General features: G+C 40.6%; 1 protein-coding gene across 1 annotated transcript in view; it reads left to right on the top strand.

Moving 5' to 3' along the window:
* Positions 1–21,667, top strand: part of LOC307168023 (NLR family CARD domain-containing protein 3-like) — a gene marked incomplete at its 3' end in the record, with an annotated part of 45,665 nt that overhangs the window by 22,139 nt on the left and 1,859 nt on the right. Inside the window, exons 4-6 of the mRNA XM_079887523.1 lie at positions 16,567–16,740; positions 16,831–17,004; positions 21,564–21,610. Coding sequence (XP_079743649.1) covers positions 16,567–16,740; positions 16,831–17,004; positions 21,564–21,610 — 395 coding nt within the window. The remainder of the gene's footprint in view (positions 1–16,566; positions 16,741–16,830; positions 17,005–21,563; positions 21,611–21,667) is intronic.

A 21,667-nucleotide genomic window follows, 5' to 3' on the forward strand; every position in this document is an offset into this window, starting at 1 on the left:
AGATTAAAACTATTGAGCACTGGAGCCGAACTCATGACAGCTTAATGTCTATTCTTTAAACTTAAGTGTTCTAAAGGGATAGGGGAGTATACTTAGATGTGGATCAGGGCTAATGGGACCCCAGGTTCCCTCTTCTTCCCTTTTTTAAATTTTTTATTTAATTTATTTATTTTTATAGAGGCCTTAATTATCTTTATTTCAATAGACACTTTCTATCTGTACATCATTCATCTCTGACTATGTATATAGTTCAAAAATTATTTTTTATTTTTTATTTTTGTTATTATTTTATTAGTCCTTCTGTATATGTATATGTTTCTCTTCTGTATATCTGTTTTGTATTTGCTATCAGTTATGTCCTCCGCGCTGAAGTAATTTTGTGAAAATTTGTCAATGTTAATACTGATAGCCTTGTTCGTAAGAAATACAATAAAGTATTGGTCAAAAAAAAAAAGTGCGAAATTATCTAAATAAAAATGGGACAAATAATGAAATAATAATTTAGTCACAATTTAAGTAATTTGAGTTTGGGTTATTTTTGTGAGGCGCTCCACAAACAAGTTGACGGAAAAGAAACCGAGAAGACAGAAAGTGCATCCTGTTTGTTTTATTTATTTTGCAAAAGCACAATGTTCTGTTTTATTGTGAGTGTACACAAATAAAAGTAAATACTTAGCAGTTTCGAACAATCCTACTCTTATCTGTATGACCAAAATGACGGAGTATGTTTTTATGTTGATCGCACCGGCGCCTCACGCGTGACCGGTCTTAGTTTAGCTTTACGCTGTGTGGGTAGATAAACGAGACCGGGTAACAGAAATTACTCTGGCCAGATTTTATTCTGCATGAATAAAAATACAAATGAATCAAAACAAGCTTGAATCTGTGGCCATCTCTTGCTATTGTATTATCAGCCTCTCTTTATTCGCTTAACGCAAACTGCAACACATTTTACAGTTTCTATGTTTTTCATATAAATCAAAATCAGTAGTGTTCAACATATTTAACAAAAAAAGAGTTTTACATAAATAAATAAAAATATTAACAGAAGCATGAATGAGAACATACCTGCATGAATAAAAATACAAATGAATCAAAACAAGCTTGAATCTGTGGCAATCTCTCGCAATTATTTTAGCCCCAGAGCTTGCACACTCATGCTTAATAAACTCTCTTCAAAAATACATGCTTCACATCATTCACACAAACTTCATACATGTTTGAATAAGACTGAAGTGCATTAAAGAACAAAATTACCTTTTAGTACAATAAACAAAACTCATATCAAGCCTTTGAGACTGAGCTTCAGCACAACTCACCTCTCTTTTAAAGGGTCATGAAACCCCCCTCTTTCAGCTCAAGTCTAGCTCATAATCTTTTTGAAAAATGCAACCTAAATGGGCGTGGATGACTGTGAGAAGAAGGGAGGGGAGTGGGTGTGGTATGGCACGGCAGGGGAGAGGAGAGGGGGGAAACTGTCATTGCCAGTGGATATCAACTGTCACTAATAATCAGTGGTAAAACGTGAGGAAATGCTAGATTTTTTTATAGCTGGCAGAGTTAAAGTCTAATGAAATACACTGACACTGTAGCGTCAGCGGGTTGAAGACGACGACGAAGGTTAGGCGAAGATACAAAATAGCAAAGGTTTATTAATAATAAAGAAAAACACGAAACAGTGAGCGTGTGCTCAAACAATAACCAGCCATGAAAAGGAGTGAGAGGGGAACTTAAATACACAGATAATGACAAAGACAACAGGTGACGGTGATGATGATGATGAGGGTGATGAGGAGCAGGTGCAGGTGATGATGACAGAGGATTCAAGGGTAGTGTAGTGCAGACAGGACAATGACAGGCGGTGAATGTGACATTACTCCCCCCTCCCGCTAGGCGCGACCCGCGCCGCAGAAGGCAGAACATGGGAGGGGGGGGGGTGGGCATCCTGGAGTCTGTGACCGGAAAGTGGACAGGGAGATGACAGACAGGAGACTCCAGGATGGTATCGCCGACCCCGGCGGCGCAGAACGAGGAGGAGACCATGGCGGTGCAGGCTGAGGAGGTGGCCATGGCGAAGCAGGCTGAGGAGGGGGCCACGGCAGTGCAGGCTGAGGAGGTGGCCATGGCGAAGCAGGCTGAGGAGGTGGCCATGGCGAAGCAGGCTGAGGAGGTGGCCACGGCGAAGCAGGCTGAGGAGGTGGCCACGGTGAAGCAGGCTGAGGAGGTGGCCACGGTGAAGCAGGCTGAGCAGGAGTTCCAGGGATCCCCAACTGAGCCGGAGGGACCCAGAGCCGAGGCGACACCACAGGTCTGGAGGGCCAAGGCGGATCTGCAGGCTCATGGGACCGAGGCGGAGAAGGGGCTCTGGAAGCCTGTGGCGTAACCAGTGCGAGGCAGGACGACTGAGGAGCAGGAGGGAAGACGGAGCCCGGAGGAGCAGAAGGGATGCAGGGCAGAGGCGCAGCCGGCAGCACGGAGTCCCGAGGTGGAACCAGGGTGACGGCTGATCAATGCGAGGAAGGAAGGAGGAGTGAGCCTGGTGGAGCTATAGGGCTGACAAGACCCGGCGGAGGTGAGGGCACAATGAGCCGAAGAGAAGCTGCAGGGTCGGAGGACCAAGGTGGAGTCAGAGGTTCAGGGGACTGAGGCGAGGACAGGGGATCCACTGACCAGGGCGATGCTGAGGCCTGGAGTCCCGGAGGCGGCTCCACAGCAACACTGGCGGGTAGCTGTGGATGGGCAGCAGGGTCAACAGGGCTCAGTAGAGGCAAAACAGTAGAGCATGAAGACACTAACAGTGGAGGTGGGAGAGGGAAGCTGGGTGAGATCAACGATGAGGGCCTTGAGCTGGGCAGGACCAGCGGCGGTGAGGGCTCAGAGCTGGGCAGGACCAGCGGCGAAGAGGGCTCTGAGCTGGACGGGACCAGCGGCGAAGAGGACTCTGAGCTGGACGGGACCAGCGGCGAAGAGGGGTCTTAGCTGGGCGGAACCAGCGGCGAAGAGGGCTTTGATCTGGGCGGAACCAGCGGCGAAGAGGGCTCCAAGCTGGACGGGACCAGCGGCGAAGAGGGCTCTGAGCTGGGCAGAACCAGCGGCGAAGAGGGCTCTGAGCTGGACGGAACCAGCGGCGAAGAGGGCTGTGAGCTGGGCGGAACCAGCTGCGAAGTGGGCTCTGAGCTGCGCGGAACCAGCGGCGAAGAGTGCTCTGAGCTGGACGGAACCAGCGGCGAAGAGTGCTCTGAGCTGGGCGGAACCAGCGGCGAAGAGGGCTTTGAGCTGGGCGGAACCAGCGGCGAAGAGTGCTCTGAGCTGGGCGGAACCAGCGGCGAAGAGGGCTCTGAGCTGGGCGGAACCAGCGGCAAAGAGGGCTCTGAGCTGGGCGGAACCAGCGGCAAAGAGGGCTCTGAGCTGGGCAGGACCAGCGGCGAAGAGGGCTCTGAGCTGGGCAGGACCAGCGGCGAAGAGGGCTCTGAGCTGGACGGGACCAGCGGCGAAGAGGGCTCTGAGCTGGGCGGAACCAGCGGCGAAGAGGGCTTTGAACTGGGCGGAACCAGCGGCGAAGAGGGCTTTGAGCTGGACGAAACCAGCGGCGAAGGGAGCTTCAAGCTCGGCGGGATAAAAGAAAAAAGCTCTGCGGGCATGACGCTGTCAGTCTCTAGCTCGGCGGGCATAGCGTCATGCCCGCCGCGCCTGTGACAGTGAGCGTTCACTGTCACAGGCGCGGCGGGCATGACGCTCACAGTCTCAGGGGCGGCGGGCAAGACGCATACTGCCTTGGGCTCGGCAGATCTGGCGTGAAGTGCGGGCTCGGCTGGACTGGCGTTAAGTGCAGGCTCGGCTGGACTGGCGTGAAGTGCAGGCTCGGCTGGACTATGGATGGATGGCGTGGCGAAGATGGCTGGAGACGGTGGCGTTCCGGACCGGGACGCAACACTCACCAGACACCGGAACACAGTCTCTCTCCAAGATAGTCCGGTGGTGTCTGGGAGGTCGAGGGGACGATGGAATGTGATCCCAGTCCGGAACAGGGTGCTGAGGGTTTCATTCTCCAGGGAACTGCTGAGGGCGAGATGAAAAAAAATTTCTTGAGAAGTCCAGGATATCGGTGGTTATTATGTAACGTCAACGGGTTGATGAAGAAGATGAAGGTAGGCGAAGATACAAAATAGCAAAGGCTTTATTCCAACAAGTAAGAATCCAAACAGACACGAAACAGTGAGCGTGTGCTCAAACAATAACCAGCCATGAAAAGGAGTGAGAGGGGAACTTAAATACACAGATAATGACAAAGACAACAGGTGACGGTGATGATGATGATGAGGGTGATGAGGAGCAGGTGCAGGTGATGATGACAGAGGATTCTGGGTAGTGTAGTGCAGACAGGACGATGACAGACGGTGAATGTGACAGACACCTTATGTTTGTCCTTTCAAAAGTAACTGAATGCACTGCTACATATATTAACCTACTACAGCAATCATAATTGTGTTTAAAACATATAAATGTACGTATAATTATGTCATTATAAAATATATATTTGTTTATATACACACTATAAATGCATATATTTGAAAGTAATACATTTTCCACTTAAAAAAAAAAAAGCGTTCCGTACATATCTACGCGGCCCCTAAACCCACATAATAAAGATGGACAGTGACAGAAATTTGCACAAATTAAGCATACGTTCCATACAATTGAGGTATTATCGAAATATCTCAATTTTAATAATGAGTGATTATTTAACAAAAGGCATGTAAAACGGTCAGGGTTACATTTTAGACAGACAGACACACACACACACATATACACACACACACACACACACACACCTCTGAAGCGATAGAAAAGTCCTCGGGACCGCATCACTCGCAAGACGCAACCTGCATTGGTGTACAAGGCCGAAGTCCACCATTCTCCCGTTGAATGGTTGCTACACACACACAGTTTAGATGTGTCCGTGGTTGGTGGCCAGGGTTAGGGTTAGGGTTAGTCTAGCCCTGGCAGCATCGCGAGGAAAGATGCACTGGAACTTTTGCACCACGAAAACAAACTCGCGTCCCATCATTGCCTCTCTCATCTACTATGCGATATCACAGTTTGACATGTCTGTCATTGGAAAGTTCCAATGACAGACTTTTGTGTCATGAATAATCAAGAGCAAGTGTCTTCTCATTGGATAAGAAAACTCAGTACATGAATAATTATGAGACACTGATGAGTCATCAGAGTACTATAGTGCTCTGCCACGTCACAGCCTGAGACGTGGACACGATGAAGATTTTAAACCCAGAAGACGAAAATAGAGGAAAAAAACTCAAATTTAACCATTTTCCCCCTACTATTAAATCTAACAGATGCTAACATTGTCTTCAATGGTGTTCAACACACATACCTTTGTTAAAATCTCAGAAAATATGGTTTAGGGTTTCATGACCCTTTAAAGGTAGGGTAGGTCAGAATTGTCTAAAAAAACTTTTATTCAAATTTGTTTAAACTGTCTTTATATACCAATACATAATTAAAATGCAAGTACTCTGAAATAGAGAGTATAAAAAATTGAGTGACTCTAGTGTATTTAATCTTCAATAAACACAGCTCATTAATTCCATTCACTCCCACCTAAAAACGGGTGCGCAACTGCGCGCACGTGGGCAGAGCCAGTAATAGCGGCGGTAGTCATGGCGACGGAGAGTGACAGTCGCGCAAGCCAATCACTTGTTTCGTCCCGGTAGGAATTAATGAGCTGTGTTTTTTGAAGATTAAATACACTATAGTCACTCAATTTTTATACTCTCTTTTTCAAAGTACTTACATTTTAATTATGTATTGGTATATAAAGACAGTTTAAGCCAATTTGAAAAAAAGTTCTTTAGACAATTCTTACCTACCCAACCTTTAAGTCACACTTATCGCAAACTGAAGGAGAGCAACCAGAACCGAAACATAAGTATTAAAGGAGCCACGCGCCATATTTAGCAATACTGAAAAATCACCATATAACCATAGAAACATGACATCTCAAATAAAAGAAATCAACATTAAAAGAATAAATTAAATTAAATATTAAAAGAATAATATATTCCAGAATAATAAATGAGTATATAAATATAACAAATGATAATAACAAAGGGAGAGATTTTGAGTAAAATGAATAAATAAATGCATAAATACATACAACATATTCCAGCATTGCAAACTTGACATCGCAGCCTGTTCATTATCAAAATAAAATGGTCAACCTAACATATAAGAAATTACACTGCTCAGTTTAAATAGTCAGTAATACCATTCGTGCCATTCAGCATGAGCACCGCTCCACTGTGGTGTTTCCAACCACATTTCTGCGCATGTGAAGAGGATTTTTTTTCTGTCAGTATTTGAAAGCTAGTGAAGTACAAAGCCTAATAAATAATAATTTAACATCCAAATACATCACGAATATGGAAACATTTGGATTCGAATGAGAGAGTAAGGCTACGTGAGCCCAACCCCAGTTACCTTCAGTTTCACTTTAAATTATTTTATTTTAGCTTTTTTGTTATTTACTGATATTTTTTCATTCTTAATTTGCATCCCTATATATATCGCTAGATTAAATTAGTGCAGAATCAACTTTGCGTTGCGACTGAGTTAAGGATCAAGTGCATGTGCATCATCAAAAGCGATTGTTAAGAAAAGTGCTGAGCTGTATTTTTGTGCTATCTAGTGGTTTAAAAGGTGCTGTATGTAACTTTTCTACTAAAATTAATTCTTTTTTTATTGCCTGTGTGTGAAGGTGTGAAGAAAAATGTGAAGGTGCTGGTCGGATTTACCGCGAAATCCAGTGACGTGACCTGCACGCACGCTCTCCAAGGCCTCTCGCCTCGTCTAGCCTACTGACTTTGCACTCAACAGCGACGACACTGCAACTTATGACATGGTCTTATGACTTATGCAACTTGTGACATGTCTGATAACACTAAGAAATGACCTGTGTCGTACAACACAGACTCCAGCACAAACTCCACATATTGATAAAAAACAAAAACAAAAGTTTTTTCTGCTGAAGCTCGTTAGGCCAGACGTGAATCGGATCAACTTCGGGTGAAAAAACATGGCTCAAAATCAGCAGGGCATTTTAATCATGGAGAAACCTTATCTACAAACCTAGAATGTACATTTCCTGAAGAAAATGTGAAGTGGTGCTTGCAGTGGCAAAATTCGGCACGGTTGATAGGGTTCCATTCTTATCATGGTACGAGCATGGAGCATTAGTTCAACGTCAAGCTGATAAAAGTAGCCTATTATTGTAACGTTGCAGTGGGAGTTTACCTTAGTTTCCAGCATGTTGTGTGATGCTTTCTCCGGTGTGTTGTGTCTCAGTCTGGAAGGTACCCACAGTGCTCGCTCATAAATTCGAGCATGCGCAAGAGCACGTGCTTGTAAACTTATTGGTTGCAATCTGAAACATCACCGCTAGAGGTCGCTGAAAACTACATACAGCACCTTTAAAGTAGAATAAAGTCAGATGCGCATTTAGCCCCGTTTTATAGCTTATAAGTATTCTTATGTTTGGCTTGACTTGTCTGCATGTAAATATGACGGGTCAATATGGGTTGCGTCAATTAAAAAAAAAAAAAGAAGGTCCTTCTTAAAGGGTAACTAAACCCTAAAACAACTTTTTTTAGTTAATTATCTGTAAGAATGGGGCTTTATTAATGCTGTTCATTTATTCAAGTAAATTTTTTGACATTTGGGTATAAAGTGTTTTAATTCTACAATATATGGTGTAAAAACGTCTGAGTGCTGCCCTCTTCAGGTTGAACGGTGGCTACTGCAGTTGAATTTTCCTTTTTGAAGTTGTGGTGCCCTGTGACATAAGCAGGTACGAGCTCACCACGCCCTTGCCTACAGAGAGATGCTTCTCAGATGCATCTCAGATTATCCGTTTTCAAGGGCCATCTCTCAGTAAACACCAGTGTTATAATTTGTCACTACATAGGAAAAAGTATCAATGCCCCCTTGTGTTTTTGAAAACACCCATATAAAATGATCAATTATAGACAAAGAATTATTAAACTGCTTACATTTTTTATGAAATGTGTTTTCGCTCTGAGATCTAGCTGCTGTCAGATCCAATACAATTGCTCCTTGATCTTTGCACACTGGTTTCTTTCCAAACTCTCTCTTACACTGTGCCTCATTTATAAAACAATCTGCAGTCAAATGCTCCAAACAAACACATAATCCTCTAGTGTGATCCGGGATGCCATTCAAAATAAACCATCCAGTTGTTTCTGATGCTGGAGTCTTTCTGGAGTCTGTTTAAACAGGAAACATCAAAGTAACTGATCACCAGTGGGCGGGGCCTATAGTGCAATGATGTAAAACTATTTGTTGAAGTCTTGCTCTAGAGGCACTCATATGCAAATGTATTTGCCCATGTGACATCAATATTCTAACAAGCCATTTTTGGAGATTGGTTAAATACATTCTTTTTTTTTTCTTTTTTTTCTGAGGACGTTTTAAGCCAGCCTTATCCTGCAAGTTTCACAGCTTAAAACACATGTGTCAAACTCAGTTCCTGGAGGGCCACAGCCCTGAAGAGTTTAGCTTCAACCCTAATTAAACACACCTGATCAGCTAATCAAGTCCTTCAGGCTTATTTGAAAACTGTGTGTGTGTGTGTGTGTGTGTGTGTGTGTGTGTGTGTGTGTGTGTGTGTGTGTGTGTGTGTGTGTTGAAGCAGGGTTGGAACAAAATTCTGTAGGGCCGTGGCCCTCCAGGAACTGAGTTTGACATCTGTGTTTTAAGCTGTGAAACTTGCAGGATATTTCAATGGTACAAAGACCTCTTATATGTCAAAAGAATTAGGAAAACTTGATGTCTTATGACCCCTTAATTATTATTCCTATATGAGAGAGAACAGATTTAGCCTACTTCTAAACTATGAGATAGATAATAAAGAGCTACCTCTGAAAACACTGCAGTAAAGTAAAACTACATGTAGTCTGATGTAGATTGACTGCAGTACAGATGTAGTTCAGTCTAATCACCTTCCCAAAATGTAACAGCTGGTCACTGTAGTACAAATATAGTTCAATGTGGTTCATTTGCAGATCAGAGTTCATTGCAATGCAAGTTAACCCCCTGAAGTCGGCAATCGCGCCGGCGCGATAGGCTCGCTTTTTTTTTATCAGTTCAAAAGAGATTAATTTTGCTCTGTTGACTTTGATATTACAAACAAGTTTCATACATCAATCGATTCTGTTAAATGTGTATTATTTTTGTGTATACTCACAATAAAAACAAAGTGTTGTGCTTTTTTCCAAATAAAGAAAAATAAACATGATGTAAGTTCTGCTTTCTCTCTGTCAGTGAAGTCCATTCTGAAACGCGTCCGAAAATGAACAATAACTCAGCGAATACTCAGTCAAACAGACATACAGACACACAGGCATGAAGCTTGAATTCTCTTCTTTTAAATGAAGTCATTTATATAAAAAACAAATATTCTCAGTTCATGTAATCTGTAAGAAAAGAGCGAGATGTCAGTCGTTCTCATCTCATCTAATTATTTGTAATGTGACCCCGCCCACGGAGAGCGCGCTATTCAAACGCAAATAACTGGGTATTTCGAGGAGCAAGGATCCGACTGAGCTGAGGAATACTGTAGTAAGTTTTTTTCCTTCTCAAGTGAATTGCGTTTCTGTGTGAATGAATGAACGGCAGAGATGCGCGCTGTTTAGCCTACCACAGCTCGCAAAAAGACAGTTTAAATCGCGTTTCTGTTTGTGATTGAATGATGATGTTTTAGCAAACTGTATTGCTATACTGAGATGAGTAAAAATCGACTGAAATATGTTGAAATAAAATGTAGGCTATTTGTATAAGCAACGTATTAAACTGCAAATTAACATTTATATGCCCTAATATTTCATAAAAACAACGTTACAGAAAATGAAAGACAACATTTTGTTGACTAGATTTGGGTACAGTGTTTACTGTAGAATATACTGCCACATCAAATAAGCTTTTGTTTAGCAATTTCTGCTCATATGTTATATATATATATATAAAATACTATTTTTGTCAAAAATAAAGTCATCAACTAAGATGTTAGCTGTTCCAGTGTTGGCTATATTCAAACTAATGAATACATATGATAAAATGTAGGCCTATAATAATTTTTTTACAAAGTACACTTGAAATATTGTTGAAATTGTAATTATTGTTGTAATTGTAACCTTTTTAATAAAATGGCAAAACATATTTACAAGATAGATGTAAGCAAAATCTTAAATGGTCAATATAAGTCTTCTTCTAAATATATCTTTTGTCCTTGCATTCATTCTTGTGGCTGAAGTGTCACACCTGAATGAATGGCTCATTATGCAGAGTGGGTGGGACATTGTATTCTCAGGTGTAAACCACTCCTCGTTCACGCCCCCCTCGCATATTGGCTTTCCAAGCAAAACCTATCTTACACTATTTAAATCAATGTATTGTTTTATGCGAACGATAAAGCAAGACTATTTTCACATAATTTTGAAGCCAGAACTCGAAGCGACAACATCCATTAGACAAAAGTCTTGTTGACACATATTTAGTATGAGTTTTGTGGTCTTATTTCAGCAACTTTAATTTTTTTTTTTTTTCAATAACCACGCATAAACATTATTCTCTTAAAAATTCAAACATATACATGCATGTTGATCACATATTATGGTAGCCCTGTTTGGGCTATATAGAGTGAATTTACACCTTTGCCATGAACATGTTTATAAATAACTGAAAAAAGCACAAATGTCAGAGCATGTCAGAACACCTCCAGGGCCCAGAAAACACCTCAGACCCCAGAGGGTTAAACTCTGTTTTAAACTTGCAGAATCAGAAACTGTTTTGTGGCAGGTTTCATATTGTTTTGAACTGTAGTTGTTGCCATGACAACTGTGTGTCTGTTTCGTTACCATTTTTCGCCACCGCTGCTGGCACAACAAAACAAATCATATTTGGAGGCAAGGAATCGATCACTCCTTTTACAGCTTTGTAGACAAACGCACGCCTCGAAGAGTGGATGACTTGTTTACTCAGTTTTAGGCTGCAACCATATTAATCTGTATAAACATATTTTTCTTCTCCACTCTGAGACTGTGTTTTTGAAGATGCTCTTCCAAGTGGATAAACGCATTTACATGTTTAAAAATATCTTGTAGGGCAATGTGCATATAATTCTTGATAACAGGGAAATCCCAGGAAATATGGTAATAATTAGCATTTTGATTTCGCACCATATTATTGACCTTTTATATAGGTTTATGCTGGTTTGAGGAAGAAGATGGCGCCAGTGTGTGTGGCCGCCATTTTATCCTGCAGTCACTGTGTGTGTTTGTGCTGTTTGTGTCACTCGTTGTTCAAAATGTTGATTCTTTACTGGTGTATGAGCGCCAAACTTTACTGGATCTTCGACTTTCTGTTAAGTTTGATCATGGTGAACAAAAGACATTGCCCCCGCTCCTATCTCAGATCCCAGCTTACCTCTGCCGTTTTACTGTTTTACATCACCGGCGTAAGCGACATCGTCACCGAGGTAAACGCAGCGGACGGCTGGTGAGGATGAAGGCTTGCCTGGCGCACCTTTTCCATGGCTTCCTGGACCAAGTATCGAGTGGTGCCTCGTCTTTTTACTTCTCGCCAATCGCTGGACCCTGTCGACGCCTGGCTGGTACCTGTCGTCGGTCCGGATGAGGTGTTCCAGGCCCGCGGCCCTTGCTCTCCTCGCCCCCGCTGGCGTGGGGTGAACCTGCAAGACCTGCGGCCTCTGTGCCGGGTTTCTCGGAAAGACAGCACTTTAGACCCGCCAGCTCCTGCCAGGATTGGCCTAGTAAAATGCTAGATCACTAGCAAACAAATCTTTTATCCTAAAGGATTTCTTCACCTCTTGGGGATTGGATTTTCTCTGTGTGACTGAGACATGGTTGAGTGTTGGTGAGTCCATCGTTTTTTCTGAACTTTTACCGCATGATTGGAATAGCAACTGCTTAAAAGAACATCTATAACTGTAAACAGCTATCTTTATCATCATCCTTCGGCAGTTTAGAACTGAGTTTATTTGAGCTGGGTCATTCTCATACAGTATTATGTGCAGTGGTCTATCGGCCTCCCAAATACAACAAGGACTTTATAAATTATTTTTCTGTCTTCCTGGCTGAAATTATGCCTAAATATGACCGCGTCCTCATTGTTGGGGATTTTAATGTCCATTTGTGTTGTACTGACACCCCAATGGTAAAGGACTTTTTACACCTCATTGACTCTTTTAATCTCACACAGTCTGTGTCTGGCCCCACACATGAACATGGACATATACTTGATCTTGTTCTATACTCTACACAGCACAGAATCGGCTCTTTTAAAAGTTTTTAACGATATCTATTTAGCCACTGATTCTGGTGACTATGTTGTTCTTGTGCTTCATGATTTAACTGCTGCATTTGATACTGTGGACCATGAAATTCTGATTTCTCATTTGGAGCATTGGGTGGGCATAAAGGGCATAGCGCTTGAATGGTTCAGGTCGTATTTGGATGGTCGGACTCTCTGTGTCAGCTGTGGGAACTCTGAGTCCTCTTCTGCACCTCTCTCTTGTGGGGTCCCTCAGGGCTCAGTTTTGGGCCCTCTTCTCTTTTCTCTTTATTTGCTGCCGTTTGGCTCAATAATTAGGAAGCATGGCATGTCATTCCACTGTTATGTGGATGATAGCCAGATTTACATGCCTATTAAAAAGAATGACACTGTCAGACCGTGAATGGAGTGTCTTGATGATATAAAAGCCTGGAAGGCTATTAATTTTTTAAGTTTTAATGCGAATAAAACAGAAGTGATGATTTTTGATCAGCACCACTGGGACCCGTTCTGTTGAGTTGGGTGCTTTGGCCCAGTACACTAAGCCAGTCATCACTAATCTAGGGGTTAAAATCGACTCTGACCTTAAGCTAGACAGTCAGATTAGAGCAGTAGTTAAAACAATTTTTTTCCAGTTGAGGCAGCTGGCCAAAATAAAGCATTTTTTACAAAGACAACAATTTGAGACAGTAATCCACACCTTAGTTACTACCCGGCTGGATTACTGTAATGCACTGTATGTGGGGGTCAGTGGGTCTTCTTTAGCCCGTCTCCAAATGGTACAAAACGCAGCAGCGCGTCTTTTAACAGGAACGCGTAAACATGAGCACATTTCCCCCATTTTAGCCTTGCTTCACTGGCTGCCTGTACAGTTCAGGATTAACTTTAAAATTATTTTATTTGTTTTTAAATCGCTAAATGGTCTTTCCCCACCCTACATTTCTGAGCTACTTCGTCTTTATATACCCACTCGTTCTCTCAGGTCAGCTGATCAACTGCTCCTGTTGTTTTGTTCTTAATTTGTTTTATATTGTATTTTATGTTTTGTATGAGTTATGTATTGTTGTGTTCTGTTTTTGTATATTCTTCTGTACAGTTCTTTGGTCTACTTTGGTCATTTTATTGGTGCTGTAAAAGGGTTTAAGCATTTTTAGATGATTTAGTGTAGACAGACAATTTTTGGAAACCACTAGTGTGGACTGAGAGCATTTTGAAAAGTAAATGCTGTTTTTAAATTGTGGCTTTTCAATTTGAACACTGTAGGAGCTAAAATAGGATTACTTTGTGTATGTCATAATTCAGTATCTCATATAATGTTACTGTGAGCAGAGATGGGCACAAATACATCAAAAAGTATTTAATTACAAATTACAAATACTTACTCATCAAATGTATTTATATAAAATACAAAATACTGCTGTGAAAAAAAGTATTTAATTAAAATTCAAGTAATTTGTAATTTGAAAATACAAAAATACAAAAAAATGTACAGTCTTCTGTAGTGTGAGAGTAAGTGTGGCGTTAGATACATGTAAGTATCTATATCATTGTTTAGTGCAGAAGATGCGCTTTTAACGTACATGTTGCCACATACTGTCATAAAACTAGTTAACGCTGCTCTGAGGGTGTTTATAATAGCACGGCTGTGACAAAGTTGACAAATTTCTCTCTTCCGACTGCCATTATCTATTTTTTTACTCTTTTTGAAAGTTGTGAAAACTCTGTTGTGGTGTTTTTCTTTTGCTATTTTAGCAAATTGGAACACAAAAAATATATTTAATGTAGTCTTTCCTTCACTGATATAGAAGTTTACCCAACTATGACGCCTTCCACTTCTGAGAAACCCAGAAATGTGAACAGGGTCAATAGGATGTCACATCACGTGATTTACTTGCCAAAAACTGTGATAGGCAATTTGGTAATCCTATTTGTATTTTATGTCTATGGTCCTAGGGACAGTTCACCCTAAAATGAAAATTAGCCCATGATTTACTCACCCTGACGTCATTCTAGGTGTATATGACTTTCTTCTTTCAGAAGAATACAATCAGAGTTATATTAAAAAATGTCCTGGCTCTTCCAAGCTTTATAATGACAGTCAATGGGTATATTTTTTGAAGTTCATCAAAGTGCCTCTATCCATCATAAAAGTGCATCTATCCATCATAAAAGTGCATCTATCTATCATAAAAGTGTGTCTATCTATCATAAAAGTGCATCTATCCATCATAAAAGTGCATTTATCCATCATGAAAGTGCATCTATCCATCATAAAAGTGCATTTATCCATCATAAAAGTGCATCTATCCATGATAAAAGTGCATCTATCCATCATAAAAGTGCATCTATCCATCATAAAAGTGCATCTATCCATCATAAAAGTGCTCCACAGGCTCTGGGGGGTTAATAAAGGCCTTCTGAAGGGAAGCGATGCGTCTGTGTAAGAAAAATATCCATATTTAAAACTTTATTGACTAAAATAACTAGCTTCCGGCAGACGGGCAACGCAAGTCGACTTGCGCCACAAGAGTAACACTTGATGATGTATGACGTAGATGTAGGAGTAGCGTAAGCTTTGACGCCTCTTGCGGTTCAAACAAACAGGACTCAAGCTCCTCCCACATTTCTCTTTAAAATTTTTTGTTTTAGACTTCTAATTCGTGACTGGTGTTTTGTTTAGCTCTATCCTCTGTGCTTCCGCTTTCGTCATTGCGTCAGGTCAAGTGATACTCTTTCACAGTAAATCGATGTGTACAGCCGTCTGCCGGAAGCTAGTTATTTTGGTCGTTAAATCATGGCCCAACTCCACGTGAAACAGATCCTATTTACATTATATCTTGACAGTCCTTTATTATCTTGAAATTTTTATAGATTTATATTTAATTTTTTGTAATAGATACTACCTCAGTTTAGAATAACTATGCTATGACAAGGGAACCCTATGGACAGTGAGTGTCAAGCTGTTCATCCACCAATGTGGACTACTTCTCCACAACGGCCACATATTTCACAATATTTGACTTTATTTCATGTTTGTATTGCCAATTATTTATTCATCTGTTTTTCTAGTTTTTAAGGTGCTACTGCTGCCCCTTTAAAGAAAAGCACCCTGAACCCAAACTTATTGTGCAGTATTTACTCTCTTCTAGTCTTGTTGGATGTAATCTCACTAGTTTATTGTTCCTTTAAGCCGTCTGAAATCCAGAAGTTAAACTCTCTGCTCCATTGTCTAGTGGAGATTAAACAATGGCTTAGTGAAAACTATCTGCAGTTAAATGCAGACAAAACGGAAACACTGGTTATCGCACCTGATGATGCAATTCCGGGGATTAAACAATACCTGGGCGATTTAGGCCAGTCTGCGAAGCCAAGTCTTCGCAACCTGGGAGTTATTTTTGACAAAGATATGTCATTAGCCCAGCACTGTAAGCAGCTAACAAGGAACTGTTTCTTTCAATTAAGGAACATTTCTAAACTTAGGAATATGGTCGCACGTAATGATCTGGAACTTATCATTCATGCGTTTGTGTCTTCACGTTTGGATTATTGTAATAGTTTGTTTTCATGCTTAAACAAGAAAGAGCTCTCTCGACTACAATTAGTGCAAAACTGTGCAGCGAGAATTCTGACCCGTACTAACAAGAGGACCCACGTATATCCCATTTTAAAACAACTTCATTGGCTGCCAGTGTCGTATAGGATCCAATTTAAAATTTTGGTTCTAGCATTTAGAGCCCTGCATGGTCAGGCTCCTTTCTACCTCAGCGATCTGATTCAGCCGTATACCCCTGCACGGGCTCTGAGGTCTGTGAATCAAAATCTGCTGAAGGCTCCACGCACTTGTTTTCGGACTAGAGGTGACCGATCCTTCCAGGCTGTTGCTCCTAGGCTATGGAATGGTCTTCCGCTCTCTTTACGCTCTATTGACTCTGTGGATACTTTTAAAAGTAATCTTAAGACTTATTTATTTATTCAAGCTTTTAATTAGCTACTTTTTGGGCTGTTATGATTTCGGTGTTGTTTTCATTGCATGTTATTTCTGATTTAAACTGTGTTGTGAAGCACTTTGTGGCCCTTGTCTGTGAAAGGTGCTATACAAATAAAGATTACTTACTTACCAGTCAGGATTGTGAAATTGTGTCATCAGCTCTGATCAGATCTGACTGTGTGTGTCTGTAGGTTGTCTGGCTATATGGTGACAGAGGAAGGCTGTGGTTATGTGTCTTCAGCTCTGAGTTCAAACCCATCACACCTGAGAGAGCTGGATCTGAGTAACAATGACCTGCAGGATTCAGGAGTGAAGATTATTTCTGATGGACTGAAAAGCGCAAACTGTCAGCTGCAGATACTAAGGTATTTAAGAACATATGAGAGATTATTTACAGTCTGCCACTCATAATGTCGATGTGTGTTTGTAGATGGTCTGACTGTGTGTGTCTGTAGGTTGTCTGGCTGTATGGTGACAGAGGAAGGCTGTGGTTATGTGTCTTCAGCTCTGAGTTCAAACCCCTCACACCTGAGAGAGCTGGATCTGAGCTACAATCACCCCGGAGAATCAGGAGTCAAGCTGTTCTCTGACAAACTGAAGGATCCAAACTGCTCACTGCAGATACTCAAGTATGTCAGACAATAAGAGGCCCGGTTTACACCTGGTATTAAGATCTGTCTCAGGTGATCTGACCACAAGTCGGTTACTCTAATTTGGATGTAGAGCTATTCCAGCGTTATGGACGTGACATTTACAGTCAAAACTTGAAATATAAATTCTCATAGAAAGTATTAATTACCAATATATTGAATAGGGCTGTCAAGTGGTTAAAACTTTTAATCTGATTATTAACATGATGTGGCAATTAATTAATCTAACAATCTTATTAATTAATCGAATTAATCGCAAGTTAGTTGCACATCAAGTCATTGTGTAAAGCATCAAATAGACATTACAAAAAGTAGCTTCAGAAAGAAATATGTGATTCAGCATAGAATTTATTACACATACATTTTTGGACGATGAGGTTGAGTAAATGATGACTGAAATTTCATTTTTGGATGAACTATACCTTTAATGTTTTTTTTTTATAATATGGAAATATGATTTTTTTTTTTTTTATGAAATTATACTCTAAATAAGAAACTAAAACTGCCGGTAGGTGGCGGTAAATGTCTTAATGATTATGTCATTGAATTTGTCACGTTTCCTAAGCGTGGTGCAGGTAGAAGGCAAGACGAAGATCAACAAGGAAAACCTAAACCAAACTCAGAACAAACCTTAACGAGAACCGACAACAGAAGACTGAAGTTAGTTTTGATTGATTCATTTCCGCCGCAACGATCATTCGTTTTTAATTAGGGGCCGCTAAGACGTGTAGGATTTGAGGGCGAACCAAACACAAATGAATCTTCCAGGTGATTCGTTTAAACATAATTCCACACAGAACTCAACACTCCAGACCCCAAATCACCAATCCAGAACCATAAACTCCAGGCTCCAGCCAGTCTACGCTAAACAACGAAAAACCCCAGCTAAGAACTTTATGGCCATGCAAGCTTCAAAGAGATGAGTCCAACTAAAGGAAGAACGTTGTCAATGTTAGATAGTTTGGAAAAGACTGATTGGTTCAGAGATGGCAAAGCTCAGGGCCCGACCAAGATAACGGCAGAGGTTGCTTGATTCCATGACATATATACAAAACAGACCTCCTTCTTCTTAAGGACCTCTGAACGACCCCAGGGTTGAAATCTCTTATAACCACAGAGACTGAGACTTTACATATCAAAATACATAAATACATCCCAAAACAATTCTTGACTGACTTATAATCAAACATCGTATACTACATAATTTTATATTGTGTCTAGAACCTATATATTTGTCTATTATGCTTAGATCACATAAAAGTCATGTAATTGTTATAACTATCCCTTAACGCCTGAATTTATATAGCTGTATATAAAAAAAAAAATATGTGTGTTTTTGCCTTTAAGTAGATGGTAAATAATGTTGAGATTATCAATTTCACTTTTGCACAACAAATAAATAGAAATTTTGGTATGTTGCAAATTTGCGACAACAGGCATTTGGGGTAATTTTTACAAAATGGTAAAATTAATAAAACACATTTTCCCATCTCAGGTATGTAGATTTTATTCATGGCACAAAGTTGTTAGAACTTATAAACTTTAATTGACAAATTAATGAATCTTGACAACAGCAAGAAACAAAACACTCTCCTACTCCCTAACATTGACAGTAGTTTTTATACATTCCATGTTACACTCTGTTTAACTCTTTCCTTGTTTCTCCAGTGCATACATTATATATTCTTATAGTGTTATATCCTAACATGCTATTTTTTGTGAAAAAAAAAAAAAAAAAAAAATGTTTTTTGGCTGAAACCATCTAAATACAGCATTATTATAATATGTAGCCATTAGCCCAATCCAGCCGTTATGGACCAATGTCGCAAATTTGCTACAAACAGAAATCTACAAAGTACGTAAAAAATATTCGTCACATGAAGTCTATATGAATAACATAGCTATAGAAGCAATCAATAAGCTGGTACATATTTTTTATCTTAGCACAACTTAACTCATTTTGGGCAATTTCTCCACATTTGCGCCCTTGATATGCGGATTTTGCAAACCAAAATATTAGCTTCGGTGACCCGGATGTAGTTCCCACTCCGACCGCTCCTACGAGAAACCAGTGCGTGCAAAATGTTCCTAGGTATGTATCGAATGTGCACAAACAGGCATTGGGGGAAAACACACGCTATCTCGCCTACAGTCTGAATGGAAGGGGTTTGTTGCAAATTCGCGACAGTGGGCGTTAAGGGGTTAAATGTTTGAATGAAAGTGTGTCTTGTTTCCTATCAGTACGACCGTATGTTCACAATTAGGAAGATGGCTTGATTGAAATCTGTGTAAAATGTTTTGTAATCTTATAATAGGAATTATGTCTAAACTGTGGCCTCTGTACTCTCTGCTAGAGCTGGAGAGTAAAGAGATCACAGATAACGCATGATTTACGATGAGAAGTGAAGAAAATGCCATCTCTCAAATAAAGACAGTGCCTAATTGGTCAGAACTCATCCAGGAGGCTGAACAAACATTTGAGTTTAAAATCTTAGGTCCAGGGGGGAGTTTTTGCTAGAGAAGATTCCAGAATTGGTTAGAATGCATCCAGACAGATGAGTAACCATGTAGACGAGCAGACGAAAGAACCCAAATCAAGCTCAGAAGAACATGGGTTAATCAGCTTCATTCAAGCCATCTAACTACTCTGGTCTCAATTCTCTCTCTCTTACTTTTCGTTTCCGTATTTTACGCTAACAAAGGGAATCCCCAAAAGGAACGCAAAGACAAGCAAGTAGCCTCCAGACTCTTAGCTGAACTGCTGCATTGATATAGATTTAACAACCCGCCTAAGAAACGATAGAAGGGTTAAATTAATGATTGATGGTTCGTTCAGATCATGTCTTATAAGTGCATATAGACACTTGGGATTTCATCATCTCACTCTTAAAACTCATTCTTTCCTCACTTTCTTTCTGCAACTCGTATGAATGTGTGTGCGTGTGTTTGTGTTAGATATTAGTTTTATGTGTTACAATAATCAATAAAGTCTTGTTTGTATTTTAAAGATAATTGTTCTTGTGTTATGTGCTTACGAATTTAATGTCTTAAACTGCTGATATAAGTTACCTTGCTAATAAATAGTGTTGCACTATAGTTTGGATATGTATATCCACTGCAGAGCTGATAGTTACGGTTGGTTCAAATGAACACTGGACGAGTCATTTGCTCGGCCGTAATAAGTGATTCTTTCAAATTCCCTATTAATTAATATTTCCCTTTGAGCTAAATTGACCTGTCAGACCCCTACACATGACACTGTTTTAACAGAAACTCTTAAGTTCTCTCTACACAAACTTTAAAAACGCAAACCTGTGAGAACGCTGATGGCGAGTACATGCGCATTACGAGTTCAGTCTATAGGTATGCGTTTTTGAATATTTGTTTGCAGGCATGTAGTCCTTCCCTACAAACCAACCCTCAACAAACTACTTGTCTGGCTTTAAAGTTCATAATACAGAATTTTTATCGCTTCCACGTAGCCACGCAAACCGGAATTATTCCAACAACGCTTTATCTGTACAGAGGTAAAGGTAGGGGAGGGAAGGCGTCGCGTCCAGGCGCAGGTCCTTCATCAGATCTGGATACGGCCTGGATACGGCTGACTGCGGTAAACCTCGGGATAAACAGAGAGACTAATATTAGCTTATACCATGGTCTGGGTGAATACTCGATTCTGATTGGCTGCAGGGTGCCCATTAAGAAGTGATAGAGGACACCTAGTAAATAAACGTATTTACCTGGCGTAACCAGGGAAACCAAGTTATTGTTTGTAAAAACTTTAGATTTCGATTGTAAAACTAATTAAAATATAAACTAATGTTTTAAAAATGTGTTATTTGGCAAGTGACCATGGTATAAGCGGGTTAATGGTAATAATCATGGTATAAGCGGGTTAATGCCCTTCGAGGTGTCCATTGTCAGGTATTAATGGACGACGGCGAGGCGTGAACCTTACGACGCGCAGCGGAGGACGGTTGCCTCCGCCGAAGTCCATTCTTCTTACGTAGACGCCATTCTTCTTATGATGTAACAAGTACATCAGGATTAATGGGAAGTTTTCCCGGTTCCGGCTGACCTAATCTATGCAGCCTAACATTGAATTAATGTCTAAAAGTGTAATAATTATCTGTCTGCCAAGCTCTGATAATGTGTGAAATATTATACTAATAGATTATCCAAATAATAGCCTATAAAAAAACAATAGGCCTTCAGCTTTAGGAGCAGATGTGCTTTACATCAGACAGTCTGAGCAAATGAAGCTTCTCTGTAAAGAGTTCATCATGAGTTACTGGACAGACCCAATGATTGATTCCTTTTCCCCATTCAGCCATAAAACTGCGTTCAAAGGGACGATGATGCACACACACACACACACACTCTTGCGTTCAAAGGGAGGATGTGATCTCGACATGTTTTCAACAAAACTGGTCACAGAACAGATTGTATGTGTGTGTGTGTGTGTGTGTGTGTGTTTGTACGTTTCTTTCTTGTGTTTCCTTTAGAAAATGAATATGAATCATGTTTGTGTTTTATAGTGTGGATCATTGTGGAGAGTTCAGAATGACAGCAGGACCACACAAATGTAGGTCTACACACACAATCATTTAGTGATTTATTGTTGATTTGTCTCATTTAGTGA

The sequence above is a fragment of the Squalius cephalus genome (assembly GCF_949319135.1).
Source record: "Squalius cephalus genome assembly, chromosome: 12".
In the NCBI taxonomy this organism is placed as follows: Eukaryota; Metazoa; Chordata; class Actinopteri; order Cypriniformes; family Leuciscidae; genus Squalius; species Squalius cephalus.